Here is a 15,240-nt window from a genome sequence, read left to right as displayed (position 1 = left end):
CAGTGGACTGTTCAAGGACTGGGGACTCTCAGGGTGGTGGGCTTCCATAATTAAGACAATTCTCTTGTTTTTTGTTGTTCTTTTTCTGATTATGTTAGTGTTTGTAATTCTACATTGCATACTTTTAAAAGCTATCAATGGTTTAATCTCCACTACCTCAGAAGTCAACCACACTGAGTTTGTGGGCCTAAAACAAGCTAACAGGCCCGCAAATCATGAATGGTGGACAAATTCATAATCTGTATCAAAACAGGCCTGACACTTTCTTTTGTTTCTTTCTTTTAACAGAAAAGGGGGAGGTGTTGTATTGCATTAAATAGTTTATTTAGTTGTTGTTGTTTTGCACTGGGTGTTTGGTATTTTGCACTGTTCGCATGGTTTGTTCCATACCTCCCCCTCTCCTCCCAGAGCCTTGTGGTGGTGGTGGTCTTAGCCCAGATTACTTCTTCCCCTCGCCCCTCCCATCAGTTGTGCCTCCGCCCCCTTCCCCCCAGGTTTAAAATCTCCTGCTATCCGGCATTCGCTCTCTTTTCCCCTTGGGACGTTGCCTGGATCCCAAGGTGAGTCCTATCAAGGAATAAAACAGGATTTTAGTCCCAAGGAAAAGAGTGCCTCATGTCTTTTACTTTTGTCCTTGTAAAGGCTGCAAGGGGCCAGGGTCCAGAGCTAGCCGGATCAGACCCGAAAGGTCCCGAGAGATCAGCTTTTACAATCTCCCTGTCTGTGTGGCCTTCTATGTGGCCCTTGACCCCTGTGGGATCATCCATTGTAGGGGTGGGGAGTCCGGCACGTACCATGATGAGACAGTGCTTTGTGCTCGTCGGCAACGCGAGTGGGCAGGTGGCTGCAGTTTGACCCTATGTCGTTTTGGCCCCAATCACTCTATGGGGGCAGGATGTATTGTATGCCTGGGGAATGTGAATTGGGGCAGATTTTTAATAGGGGCCACAGCATTGAAGGGCAAAAGGTATCCTATGCTGCCTTTACAGTGGCTAGTGGACAAACACATTTGGGTTCATGAGTGGCCCCTGATGGATGAGAAACTGCTCTCCTTTCATGAATTAGTTCAGGAACAGCTGCAGCAGGGACACATTGAGCTTTCTATGAGTCCCTGGAATACTCCCATCTTTGTGATAAAGTCTGGGAAGTAGAGGTTGTTACAAGACCTCCAAAAGATCAATGATGGAAGGTATGGGGGTGGCATTGCAGCCTGGTATGGCCACTATTGTCCCTGTGGGATGGGAGATCTTGATTACTGATTTGAAGGATTGTTTTTTTACGATTCCTTTGCATCCTGATGATAAGCCAAAGTTTGCCTTCACAGTGCCTTCAGTCAACAATGCTGAACCTGCGCAGAGATATCAATGGAAGGTTTCGCCACAGGGCAGTCGCAACAGCCCGATTATTTGCCAGTGGTATGTGGCTCAGGCTTTGTCCGGTGTTCACAATCAGTTTTCTGACATGTGTTGTTATCATTATATGGATAACGTGGGTGGCAGCACTCACCCAGGATGAGTTGCTGAGGATTTGGTCTCAGCTGTTCGCTGCTCTGCATGCTTACAGGCTGCAGGTGGCCCCGGAGAAGGTTCAGGAGCACCCTCCTTGGAAGTATTTGGTGGTCAAAATTCTTGACTGAACTATTCAGCATCAGGAGGTGCAATTCTCAGATTCTATTTGGACCTTGAATGATGCCCAGAAGTTGATGGGTGTCATCAGCTGGTTGTTCCTTACTTGGGACTAACCGGAAAACAACTGTCCCCATTGTATGATACTTTGAAAGGGGACCCTGACCTGAGGTTGCCTCAGGAATTGACCCCTGCAGCGCAACCGGCACTGGAGGAGTGTAGGAGGAGGGGTGGGCAAGGCAACCTGGGGTTGCCATGGGAAACAGCAGTTGTATGAGTTCCCCACCCCTTGGAAGAGAATTGTATCCTCCCCCTGCCCTGTCAGTTATTGTTCAGTCTGCCTTTTAGTCTAGAATCTTCTCTGTTCCATGTTTCCCCATTGGTTCCTCCACCAAGACCACTCCTCTCCCCTTCCCTTATTGGTTGATGTCATATCTCCCCACTCTGTAGCCCTTTCCCTGTTGGTCCCTTGCACCCTGGACCCTCCTACCTTCCCGCAGTTAAAAGATCCTTTACCCCGCCCCTCTGGGCTCTCGAAGCCTGCCTCCCTTCTGCTTCGTTGTCTCCCTGTCTGCCCCGTCTGCGATCCCTTCAATAAACGAGCAGGATTTCAGCGGTCCAAGTGTCCCTCCCGTTCTTCCGGTGGACCATCACAGTTTCCAGCTATCTGAGCATTTGTGCCGAGAGCCTGCAAAGCCCCCACAGCTCGGCCGAGGAGTTCCAAAGGGCTGTTTCTGCCCATGGGGTTCACCTAATAGATCCTTCCATTGATGTCATTGTCTTCATTACCAATCCAGATTTTCATCCTGCAGGTATCACTGGCCAGTGGAGTGAGAAGTGGTCTGATCCCTTGCATGTTTTGGAATGGGCCTTTTTGCCCCATCAGCCGAAAAAGACAGCATCCTCATTGTACGAGCTGATTGCTTGTTTGATAATCAAATCAAAGAGCCATTCAGGAATGGGAGGTGGAGCTTCCTCTGTTCCTGAGTGACTATTCAAAAGAACGCTGAGCAGGTGAGTTGCTTGCATAAAAGAGCCATTCAGAAACGGGAGGTGGAGCTTCCTTTGTTCCTGAGTGACTGATTATAAGAGGCCTCTGGGGAGCGCGGTGACCCGGAACACGGCGAACAGGAGCGGGCAAACAGGGTCGTGGTCACAGCAATTTGCATGGCAGTTCGCGCAGGCAGGCAAGTAGGCAGGTTTGCATGTCTTCTTGCTAGTAAGCTGTTCTGTGTGTTGTTTGAGTTATTTCTGTTGGCTGCTTGATTTTGGGCTTTCTGCTAATAATGGTTTTAACACGGTCGAAAACTGTGGCTGGTACAAGTGTATGTGACCAAGTGGAACCCTCCAAAAAGGATGTGTCTGTACAGACTCATTCCTGCCTGGAGTGTCTGAGCTTATCCATGGTTTCAGGGGGTGTTGTGGAGGAGGCCTGCCTATGGTGTGAACAGATGAATGACCTCCTTTTGCTGGTAGCTAAGCTTAGGGAGGAAGTTGAAAGATTAAGGAGTATCAGGGAAAGTGAAAGGGAAATAGACTGGTGGAGTTCAGCCCTTACATCTTTAAGGGAGACCCACCAAGAGCCAGAGGACTCATATGCCTCTCACTCCCAGGCAATAGAAGGGCACCTGGTAGATGAAGGGAAATGGAAATGGGTCCCTGCTCGGGGAGGTAATACTAAAAATTCCTCCTGCTCCCCATCCCCTAGCCTGGTGCCACTTCAGAATAGGTATGAAGCACTGGCTCTAGAGAGCCAGCCAGATGATGTGGAAGAAAATGATCTGCCCAGTGAGTCTCCAATTTATGACTCATCTGTAAGACAGATCACCACCTCTAACATCAAGAAGAAAAGAAGGGTAATTGTAGTGGGTGATTCCCTTCTGAGGGGAACAGAGGGCCCCATATGTTGACAGACCCACCCCACAGGGAGGTCTGCTGCCTTTAGCGGTAAGACAGCTTGTCCTCAAGGCAACTGTCTTCAGGGGTTGGTAGGTCGTGCCAGGGATCAGAATGGTCCTCTTGTTATCCAAGAGAAGGCAGTCAGAGAACTGCTGGGACACTTGGATATTTATAAATCAGTGGGACCAGATGGGATTCACACTAGGGTGATGAGGGAGCTGGCAGACGAGCTTGCGAGGTCGCTCTCCATCATTCATCAGGAGTCGTGGCTCACTGGTGAGGTTCCAGATGATTGGAAACTGGCCAATGTGACACCCGTTTACAAAAAAGGTAGGAAGGAGGATCCTGGTAATTACAGGCCAGTTAGCCTGACCTCAGTACCAGGTAAGATAATGGAACAGTTCATACTGAGTGCTATCACACAGCACTTACAAGATGGCCAGGGTATCAGACCCAGTCAACAAGGGTTTACAAAGGGTAGGTCATGTCTGACCAACCTGGTCTCCTTCTATGACCAGGTAACTCATCTGGTAGATGAAGGAAAGATTGTGGATGTTGTCTATTTAGACTTCAGCAAGGCCTTTTGTTGCGGTGTGTCTTCTCCCTCCTGGATGTATAAGCCCTTCCCCTTTCCCCCACTCCAACCCCTGCTGTGAGCCCTACTTGTCAATCATGAAAAAAGTCCAGACAGGGTATCGAGTGATTGGTAGATTCAAAAAATTTCCCCTGCCCCCCAGGGAGTGTTGGGCAATCTAGGTGCCTTTTTCTCCCTGGAACCCATCTCCCCTCACCTGGTTGGTTAATCCCCTGCCCCTGCCCTCCCCCCTGCCCCCAGGTTAAAACTGGGCACTGGCCATGCGGTCAGGACTTCTGTTGGAGCTGTTACTGGATTCAGAAGCTCGTAGTTGGAATAAACACTCTGGATTTAACCCTCTGGCAGAAGTGACTCCTTCCTTCACCATAGCCCAAAGTTTCTCCACTGAGGAATACCGTCCGCTGGGGTTTCTGGCAAGCTTGCAGCCACCTGCAGCCTCTGGGTGAGCCAAAGGGTGTCTCTGGGGTTAAACCACCCCAGCTGCTGCCATTGAGCTCAGCAACGGGGCAAGCCCGGGTGTGTTCCCACAGGAAATATTGGTATCCCCAATATTAATAAATTTCCTTTCATTAATAAATTGGAGCATTCCATTTATAGCACCCTGATGGCCAAGAAGGTCAACAGCATCCTGGCCTATATCAGGAATGATGCGGCCAGCAGGAGCAGAGAGGTCATTCTTCCCCTGTACTTGGCACTGGTGAGGCCACACCTCAAGTGCTACGTCCAGTTCTGGGCCCCGCAGTTTAGGAAGGACGTTGAGATGCTTGAGCGTGTCCAGAGGAGGCAACAAGGCTGGTGAGGGGCTTGGAACACAAGCCCTATGAGGAATGGCTGAGGGAGCTGGGGCTATTTAGCCTGGAGAAAAGGAGACTCAGAGGTGACCTTATCACTCTCTACAACTTCCTGAAGGGTGGCTGTAGTCAGGTGGGGTTTGGTCTCTTTTACCAGGCAGCAACTGACAGAACGAGAGGTCACAGTCTCAAGCTGCGTCAAGGAAAATATAGGTTAGATATTAGGAAAAAGTTTTTCACGCAGAGGATGATAAAGTACTGGAATGGTCTGCCCAGGAAGGTGGTGGAGTCACCATCCCTGGATGTGTTTAAAAAAAGACTGGATGTGGCTCTCGGTGCCATGGCTTGTTGAAGTGTCAGGGAACTGGTTGGACTTGATGGTCTTGAAGGTCTCTTTCAACCTTGTGATTCTGTGTTTCCTGTTTTTCTCAAAGTTTATAAGAAAGGTGTTTTTGTTAATTAGCCAGTCAGGTGAAATGTATTGATTAATTGACCAATCTGGTCTGTCTGTATTGGAACAGTGCATAAAAGAGAGATTTTCAAAGTAAAGCGAGATGCTGTGCAAACTAGCCTTCTGATGAGTCTTTGTCGTGTCTTACTCAACAGCGACAGAGGGGGAAGTTGAAGACAGCAGACCAGACTCCCTCAGAGGTCAGGGGCACCAAGCAGGGGCAGTCGCTTTCCCCAGCACCAGCAGAGGGTCTTACCCTGCAGGAAACCATGGGTGAAGAAGATCGTCTCTGGCAGCAGCTGTTACAGCACAGACTCCCCCTCCTTGCTCCTGTGCCTGGAAGAGTGCAGGGTTTGCATTAACTCCTTCTGGAGGGATTAGACCAATGCTGAGTTTTGTGCAGCAGGGTTTGCTGAGCCAGGGGCTGGCTCTGGGGCACTGCTCTGCCTTCTGCCCCCACACCAGGGCCAGCAGAGCCAGGACCAACTGCACAATGCACAGGAGTGGAATCCCCTGGAATCTCCCTGCTGAGAGAGTAGCTGGAGCTGGGCAGCCAACACCCCCCCTGCACTGCTTCCTATTCTGCCTGCCAGCCCTGACATCTGGCATAGCGCAGGGAGCTTGTGGTGGCCCCTCTGGCCAGGAAATACCACAGGGGCAGTCCATGCATGGAGCCTGGGGCTTTTCTTGCTGGATTTTGGGGAGGCTAGAGCTTCCTCTTGCACTTATTTGTGACTACACTCTTCCTGAGCAGACACCAGTTCATGGAATATCCTGAGTTGGAAAGGACCCACAAGGGTCATTGAACCCAACTGCAGCTTAGAAATGGCATGCCCAAAACCCACACCAGGAATGCTTGACCAATACTGCTTCAGTACTGTCTCTTACTCCCAAAGTGCCAAAAACAAGAACCCTGGCTTGGAACAGGGGTTGCCAAGAGGATTTGCTCCTCCTCACAGACTTCCCCTCGTGCCACTGGGAGGTCCTCAGATCAGCCAGCTGCTGTGGCAGCTGCCCTGCTGCCACCCCACTTTATCAAGCAATGGCCAGCACACGCCACCAGGATCCCTACTAATCCGAGCTGGAGCACAGACCCAGGAGATTAACCAGGTCTGACTAAAAATATCTGCGGTGCAGGCAGCTCCTTCCTGCCCACTCACTGCAGGCAGATCCCTGCTCCAGGCAGGCTCTCCTTACCCTGCGCAGGAGGTAATTATAGCAGACAGGCTCCCAGTGAGCCTCCCACCAGAAGGGTTTGAAAGCAATGCATGGCAGCCTCACACTCTCTCAATTTGTTTTGCCAGCTCCTTAACCACTAGACTTCATCCCACCTCTGATCCGCATTATGGCCTGTAGATTTTACTTGCCCTTGCTCCCAGGCAGCAAACACAATTCCTGAAGGAGGCATTCCTCCCACCCCTGCCCAGCCACCTCATGTCCCAGGACAGAGCACACAGGCTGACCACACTATACTCAGCAGCAGCCTGACATCCCCAGGCAACACAAGCACTTCATGAGGCAGAAACTGTCATTCTTTACACTGCCTTCCAGATACAAGGTTTCCTCAGGATCCCAAGGCTGCAATTCAGGAAAACTTGCTGGGCTCTTCCCTCACCAGAGCAGCATCAACAGAAATGGATAATCACCTGTATAGCTGCAAGAACCCCTGTGCCACTGGCAGCAGCACTCAGGTCTTTCTTCAAACTCAGGCATTTCTTCAATGCCAGGAGCAAACCCAGATGTTAAGGGCCAGGTGTGATAACAAGCCTCAAATGACAAGAATTCTGACCAAAACATTCTCTGGCCAGCTCTGTGGGACCCAACGGCTCTGCAGGCAGACCCCAGCTATGCAGTGCCATAGAGGAGATGAAGATCCCAGCATCTCATATGCCAAGGAGGAATAAATACCCCAAGACCCCTACTCCCACCCTGCCCAAGACAGGAGCCCCTTAGCTCCTGGGGGCTGAGACCATGGCTCCAGGGACAGTGCAGACCCAGCTGCGTGGTTTGAAATGTGTATACAGCTCCCCATACTCACATTTTGTGGATAATTCCGATGAAGTCGCTACAGACCTGGAGCTGGGACAGATCATTGAGGGGATCAGGACAAACCTTTGTGCTGTTCACCTAGAAATGGGGTGGGACAGTCAGAAGGCAGAAACCAAGACAACACTGCGCTGTGCCACTCACCATCTCCAGTCCTGGCAGGGGACAGCAAGACTGGGTGGGAAAGTAAATCTACCCCTTCAAATCGCCCCTGCCCAGGGAACAGATGAACATGATCCCCACAGTTCCACATCTGTGAGTCTAGCACAGGCCCCATTTATCTGGAAAGGCTGAGAGCCCCTCTTCTCTGGAAAGGCTGAGAGACCTGGGGGTGCTCAGCCTGGAGAAAAGAAGGCTCCAGGGAGACCTTAGAGCTCCTACCAGTGCCTAAAGGGGCTCCAAAAGAGTGGGAGAGGGACTTTGGACAAAGGCCTGGAGTGACAGGACAAGAGGGAATGGCTTCCCAGTAACAGAGACAGGGTTAGATGGGATATTGGGAAGAAATTCTTCCCTGTAAGGGTTGTCCAGAGAAGCCAAGGCTGTCCTATCCCTGGAAGTGTTCAAGGCTAGGCTGGATGTGGTTTGGAGCAAGGTGGTTTAGTGGGAGGTCTCCCTGCCCATGGCAGGGCATTCCAGTTGAATGAGCTTAAAAGCCCCTTCTAACCCAAACCATTCTATGAGTTTTCACTTGGACACAGCAGTGCTTTGTGAGACAGATTCAGCAACCCCTTTACAGTACAGCTGCTGCCTGCTTCAGGCTCAGCTCCATCTCCCAGGCAGTTTCCATGACCAGACCAAGCCATTCCAGCATTTCTGGTTGCTCAACAGGAAGGGTGAGCAAGGCTTCCTCTGCAAACACCCACCTGCCCAGGAACAGTAGGAACTGGACTACCCTAGGACCTGCCCAGACACAATCCCTCCTGTGACAAGCCGCAGCATCATGCCCCAAAGCTGCCAGTAGCATGTCCCATGTATGCAGCGAGCTCTGGCACAGGAGGGGGAACTTACCCACTCAAGGAGAGCAGCAACTCTTACACTGTGAAGAGACATCATGGCCAGCCTATCAGGTCCCTGCCCAGACCTAAAAACAAAACAAAACAAAACAAAAAAAAAAAAAAAAAGGAAAAGTATAGTAACCATATTACTAAATGACTCATGCCCAGCACCAGGCACTTGTGCCCACCAAGGGAGGATGTGTCCCTGCATCTCTGCATCTGGCCAGCTGTGCAGGAACAGCCAGCATCCTCCTGCTTCCCCACAGGCTCTGAATGGGGAGCAATGCTGAGCAGCAGCCAGGTCCACTCCCACAGATTAGGATACTGACAAGGGGTCAATGGAAAACTGCTGCTCGCGCTCCTCATTCTCCTGCTGTGCCTTCTTCCCTCCCTCTCGCCTCCAAATGTCAGTAACATTTCTTGCCCAGCAAGGCAGTGGCCAAGCCATTGAAGTGCTGCCAGCTCCCCTTCCCACAGCTGCTAGTGTAAAAACCACCTGCTGGGGGTACAGGGAGCTCGCCGGGCATCGCTGCATTGGGTGGGAGTAGGGATGAGCTGCCCTGACAGGATCTGGGATCACTGCCAGGTCCCCTTCACAGCAACCTTTGCCTCCATGTTGGCTGCCCCCAGTGCCACCCTGGTAGTCTTCCAGGGGAGGGGACTGCTGGGAGCCAAAAAGTCACCCAGATGAGGAGGGGGCTCCTCACCCTGTCTTGCACCTGGACACCCACACTATGACTACAGTGCTCCCACTGCTGTCAGCCCAGGTAGGAAGCTTGGGATCCTCAGCAGGACAGGCCCTCCTTCCAATTTGGCTGAAACCCTTGTCCCATGGCTGGGTCACTCAGCAACTACTGTCACTCCACCCGGTAGCACAGCCAAGACCTCTCCCTAAAAATCCACCCAAATGCACTGGGCAAAGCACTCGAGCAGCACTGGATGCAGACCCTTGGAGAAAACCGTCGAGCTGGGTTTTACCAGAACCAGTCTGCAAACATACTGGTGCCTGGTGTGAGATCTGCACGGGCAGGGCTACCCGCTCCTGCCGCGGTCACAGCCTGGCTTGTCACTGGTGACACTGGCCACCCTGAGGAGCATCTGAGACAACGCCACGACCCTCCGTGAGGACGTGCCGTTCGTGGCGGCAGGCGGGAAGTGGTTGGGGAGCCCGGCAGCGGCCGTGAGCGCCTTCCAGCTGCATCCCCGAAAAGAGCAGCTGCAAGGGGGCGGGGAACGAGCCCCGGAGGTGGCGGCGGCCGCGGCGGCATTGTCCTTCCCCTCCTTCCCCTGCGTCGCTCCGGTCACAACACGGCGTTGAGCAAAGCCCGCGCTCCGGAGCTCCCGACGTGCCAACGCGCCGGGGGACGCGCCCGCGGGCCCCGGGCTGTCCCAGGGCTGGGGTCCGGCTGCAGGAAGCACCCAGGCGGGGTGAGCGACCCACGGCAGCCCCCGGCACGGACGGGCCCGCAGCTGGCGCGGGGCGGAGGGGGAGAGCAGCCGCCGACCCGAGCGCCCGGATGTTGGCGAGCCCGCCGCGGCCACCCCCGGCCCCGGGCCGGGAGCCGTACGCTGCGGAGCTGAGCTTCGCCGTCCGCGCCTCCCTCCCCTCCTCCGCGCCAGCCCCGTAGAAAACAAAACAAGGAAGAGGCAGAAAATCCTTGTTGGGGCCTTACGGGGCCGCGCGGCTGTCGTCGGCAGGCCGGGGTATATTCGCCATGAGCACGGCAAGCGAGAAAGGCCGGGGAGCCAGCGGCCACGCACAAAAGAAAAGTTGAGCTTCTCTTCGGCGGGGCTGGCAGGCGGCGGTTCCCCTTCCTGGCCCTGCGCCACCCCATGTCACCGCGCACGGCACAGAAACCTCCGGCGCCTGGCCATGGGGAAGGGAAGCGTCCGGCCCTGGACGCGCTCACTGCCGTCACCCTGCCCAGGCCAAGTGACGGAGAGCACAGACCCGCCCCCGGCCCCAGCGCAGCTCAGGAAAGCCGGGGGCTCGGCAGAGAATGGCCCCCGATGCTACGTCTCCCTCTAACCTGACTAGACTCACATCCCAGCTGACCCCTGAAAAACTACCCCCGATACGCACACACCCCGCGGCCACGAATTCAACGGGAACCGGACCCTACGGGGTCACCAGCTAGACCAGGGAGGAGTCGTGCGAGGAAGGGACGCTCATCCCTCGCTGCTGTTTCGGAGACCCTCGGAAATCATCTCCGCAGCTTCTGCCTGAGGAGGCTTAGGGCCGCGGGATGGGATAGCCCCGAGCACGGCACAGGAAGGGCACAAGGAGAAGGTTTTTTCCAAACCTGCGCTAGGGGTAGCAAAGGAACCCGCGAGGAATGCGGCCGTCGAATGCCGCTGGCGAAGGCTCCGGCTTTGCCAAAGCCCCGGGAAACGAAGAACCACACGCCCGTCCTTAGGGAAGCAGACCCGCCGAGGCAACCACCGGGACCCGCCTCGTGTCAGCTTTACCCGTACCGTGGCTGGGGAATTCGTGTCCGCCTTCATCTCCTGCATGGCTGCCGAGGCTGGGGTTGTAGCGGGGTTCAGTCCCGGAGCCGGGCCGCGGCCGCTGTTATTCGAACGGCCGCGCCGGCCCGCCCCCGCCGCTGCCCGTTGGGCACCGCCGGGCCGGGGGCGGGCCGCGGGCGGGGCCCGGCGCACACGTTGGACTGCAGGGGGCACGCTCTGCCCGCCGCCGGGGCAGCCTGAGCCTTCTATTCCCAGAGCAGGAGCGCTAGCGTGTGTCTCAAACATAGATAATTGGATGGCTGTTGAGTCTAGCCAGGACTGTTGGTAATAAACAGCTGTAGGGCGGCACTGGAAAAACATCCTTGTTGTATTTTCTACGTTGTAGGATATGAGTGTAGAATGAGATTAAGACGAAGTGTGTAATTTACAAATAAAACTTTCTGATTATTTGCAAACCCTCTGATTTTGTGCATTCCTTTCGACTATGAGCATTTATGAATCTTAGCTGCTTCCTTCCCCTTAGCTGGGTCATCATACCTTTTCTGTCCCCCTGTCCTCTTGGCCCTATGGGACATGATTGAAGGGGTGACAAGGGACAGACAGATGTGTGTACCCCCCCACCAGGGCATGGCTCCCCCATCACGTCCATGCTGTGTCCAACAGAGAACAGTGGAGACAGGCATTGGATGAACGTGGCTTTACCTACTGTGGCAAAAAATAACAGTAATTAAAAAAAAAAAACAACCAAAAAACAACAAAACCCAAACAAGTAAAATAAAGGTCTAAACATGTAAAAAGGAGAAGGGATGGTGTTGGAGCTACCAGGCCCCACACAGAGCATCACATCTGCCTGGGTCCAGCCCAGCTGGACCATCCTGATGACCATCCTGGGGTCCAGCCCATCCTGATGACCTGGCACATGGTGCTGACCCACAGCAGGGCCTCCTTGCACCAGCTGTTCCCTTTGTGCTTGTCCCTGTGCAAGGCAGCATCCAGCTGACACAGCCTGCTCCCCACACACCCCCCCTCACACACCCCCATGAGGAGGAGAAAGCCTCAAGCAATGCAGGTGGGCTCGATGTACCAATGATGTGCACCTCGGCATTTAGTAGGAAACAGGGTATCTGTCCAAGTTCTGTGGCAGCAGCATGGGGAGGGAAGGGATATAAAGAAAAAAAAAAAAGGGGGATAAAACCAACCCAAAGCAGTGGAGCAGCAGTAGTGGGGGCAGGTTCAGGGGATGCCAAACTGTACAATCAGCTCTTCTTTGGTGTCAGCACGGATCTGTGAGAGTGCACTGAAGGTGTAGGCAGGTTTCGGGGACAATTGCAGGCACGAAGACATGGCTGTGTCACCAGTGGCTGCTCAAACTCCCAGCTATCCCAAAGAAACTGTTGCAGGAGGTTAGCCTCCAGCCCTAAGGAGTCCCTAAGCCTGTCCTGGGCTTTGCCCCCACCTCTAACAAGGCCTTAAACCTTACCTAGGCTCTGCTTTCAGCTCTAACAACTTGTGTCAGGGCTCTGGGCATTACTGCTCCTCCAGGACGAGGATGTGTCTCTGGGGAGCATCGCAAGGGCTCAGGGCTCACCCCAGCCCTGCTCACCTGCTGCAGGTCTGTGAAGGGGACAGGCTCACTGGTGAGCACTTGGTGCAGTTGGTTAGTCAGAGATGGCAGTGGGAGCTTCTTCCAGTGCGTCAGGTTGTTGTGAGCATGGCCAGGCGTGTGCTGTAAGGGGAGAGAAGCAAACATCAGTGCCATGCCAAGATGTGGGGACATCCAGAAGACGGGTGCTGCACCCCCAGGCACCTGGCACCGCCAGGGGGAGAAATGGAGGGCAGTGGAGCTGCACTTGCAGCATCCAGCCCTCTTTACACCCTGCAGCAGGAGGATGAGGGAGCTTCCAGCTCTCCCACACAGGCACCTTTCAAGCAGAAGCAGTCACATCCAGCTCCCGACCATCTGCCCCAAGGGCTGGATAAACACAGGAGCGCTTTGCCCTGGGCTCTGCTGCCTGCACTGTCGTGAGCATTCCCTGTCATGGGCACCCTGCTCTCTGAGCTGAGGCAGCTCTTCTAAATGCTGAGTTCACTCCCCCAGACCAAAACCCCGGGGACCTGCCCAGGGACACACACAGCTGTGAAGGACTGCGGGCACCCCAGCAGAGAAGTGCAGGTCACACCTGTACTGCCTGGCTCTGTCCATGTACTCATGCTGCTCCATGCCCTGGGAGTCTGCTGCTGACACATCGATGATGTTGCTGCAGAGACATGAGACAGTGGCTCCCACTGGAGGCTCATTGCTCCCCATAAGTTCCCTCCCCATCTCAGAGCATCCTCTGACCAGGGCAGACAAAGTCCAGTGCCCCAAAAGAAACATCTTAAGGCCAAACTCGCCCTGCCTTGCTCACAATGCCAGCTGGACACAAAAGTGCCAGGCTGGAGTGGCTGCTTGCCAGGAAAGAAATGCCAGGGACTGTTTGCCCACAGCTGCTCTGGGGCAGAGGGAGGCAGGCAGAGGCTGCAGGAAGCTGGGGGCTGGTCTGGCCTCTGGGGAGCTTGGCATGCAGCCACCTGGAGAAAAAAGGAGCCACTGTGAGGGCAGTGTCCTTGGCAGATGTCCTGAGAGCCCTGGTACTGGGCCCTGGGCTCACAGAGGACCCAGGCGCTTGCCCAGGGCCCTGCCGCAGCCCCATTGTGTGCACCCCTCAGCAAAGCAGTGCTCAGAGCTGCTGTGGCCCTGCATGCTGGACACACACCAGTGCCACTAGCTCTCCAATGTCAGGCAGGGGAGCAGAGGGGCCTACGAGCATCCCAAAGCCCTCCCAGCCAGGTTGGACGCATGCCTCTCCCCACATTGCCCCTGTGCATTTGAGGAAAAGCTTCCTCAGAAGGGGATACAATGCTGCTGCCCCTCCAGCCACCCTCTCCACATCCCCATGGACTCACTTTCTTATCCAAACCCTGCCCCTATTTCCAGCCCAGCAGTCAAGGGGTTATCTCACATCTGGGGTCTTCTCTCTGTGTCCCCATGGGGTTCAAAGGTGGGGGACAAGGCTGTCTGAAGGCAGAGGGACATGGAGGGCTCTGCCACAGCTCCTCCCTTCCCTTCAGCACATATGGCTGATCACTGGGTCCATAGCCAGGCAGCCCCCAAGCTGCGTGCCACATCCAGGGTCACGGCTGGTCCCCAAGGTGTGCTGCCTGCCCCGTGGGCATGGCCTGAGGCTTACATGGCTGTTTTGGCGAGGATGGAGGACAGCATGGCCTGCTCATCGGTGCGTGCCGACGGGAGGTTGTAGTAGCTCTGCTCCGCTCCATTCAGCGCCTTGTTGGGTGGACTGGCTGCCGGCTCCAGCAGCCGCTTTTTCTATTCCTCCTGAGTGAAAGGCAGAGGAAAATCAGCCCTGGCTTCTCCACACCAGCAGCACTAACCCCAAGGGATGAGGCGAGTCTCACCCCTTCCCTCACTTGAAAGGAGGGCTCCCTGTGGATCCCAGTGTAACCCAGAACAGCCTCAGCTCTGCCAAGATGTTCATGTCACCTGAAGCCCCCACAACAGCATTTCTGCACAGAAACCCTCTGCAGCAAGAGCCAGGCTACCAGTGCTGCTGCTCAGCATAGCTGTTGCTTCATTCACGGGCTTTTGTTGCCCAGGATATATAGGGGAATACAAGATGGAAGAAGGAACCTGGGGTCTCATTTTCAGCCTGGCAGGATGGACCACGCATGAGCAGAGTTGTGGTGGAGTCACAACAGAAAAGTCAGAGAAACAAGGGGAAATCTCTGCCCCACAGACCCCCTCCCTGCACCTCAGGACATCCTGCTAGTGACTGACCCTTCTCCATGATGAGCTTGTGATTCTCCACAACCTCCACCTCCATCTCTTCCCATTTCTTTCTCTCAAAAGCCAGCTGCCCCTTCAGCCACCGCAGCTGAAACTGGGGGGTCAACATGAGGTCCATCATGGGTGAAGACAGAGTGCTGGGCAGGCTGCAGGGAGACACACACACAGAGCTGGATTATCCTGATCCAATGCAGGCCCCATGCAGCCAGACCCACTCTGCTATTCCCAGCTCTGGGGCAGGTTCTCCTGTGGCCTCTTGTCCCATTGCTGGGCACCACCAAGCAGAGCTTGTTCCCTGCTCTGACTCCTCTCTGCAGACACTGACAGACACTGATGAGGTTCCCTCTGTCATCTCCTTTTGAGGCTAAACAGCCCCAGCTCCCTCAGCCTTTGTTCACAAGAGAGATGCTCCAGTCCTCTCACCATCTCTGTGGCCTCCACAGGACCTGCTCCAGGAGCTCCCTGTCTCTCTTGTCCTGAGGAGCTCAGAACTGGACACAGCACTCCAGAGGTGCCTCACCAGGG

General features: G+C 54.5%; 2 protein-coding genes across 2 annotated transcripts; both read right to left on the bottom strand.

The window, feature by feature from the left end:
* Positions 1-5,391: 5,391 nt before the first annotated feature.
* LOC128784686 (nuclear mitotic apparatus protein 1-like) lies at positions 5,392-10,988 on the bottom strand. The gene is made up of 4 exons (XM_053936507.1): positions 10,076-10,988; positions 8,416-8,488; positions 7,400-7,488; positions 5,392-5,697 (listed from the first exon to the last, which is right to left on the bottom strand). The coding sequence occupies exons 1-4, from the start codon at positions 10,117-10,119 to the stop codon at positions 5,664-5,666; spliced, it is 240 nt and encodes a 79-aa protein (XP_053792482.1). The 5' UTR covers positions 10,120-10,988; the 3' UTR covers positions 5,392-5,663.
* A 1,116-nt stretch (positions 10,989-12,104) lies between these two features.
* On the bottom strand, positions 12,105-14,833 carry LOC128783757 (ragulator complex protein LAMTOR1-like). The gene is given in 6 exon segments (XM_053934800.1): positions 12,105-12,184; positions 12,462-12,578; positions 12,581-12,597; positions 13,052-13,129; positions 14,102-14,238; positions 14,681-14,833. Coding segments are annotated over 6 exon segments (582 nt in total).
* Between the last annotated feature and the right edge of the window lie 407 nt (positions 14,834-15,240).

Source organism: Vidua chalybeata, chromosome 2, assembly GCF_026979565.1.
Source record: "Vidua chalybeata isolate OUT-0048 chromosome 2, bVidCha1 merged haplotype, whole genome shotgun sequence".
Taxonomy (NCBI): domain Eukaryota; kingdom Metazoa; phylum Chordata; class Aves; order Passeriformes; family Viduidae; genus Vidua; species Vidua chalybeata.
Note: the sequence above shows the minus strand (reverse complement) of the source record. Positions and strands in the feature narration are given on the sequence as shown.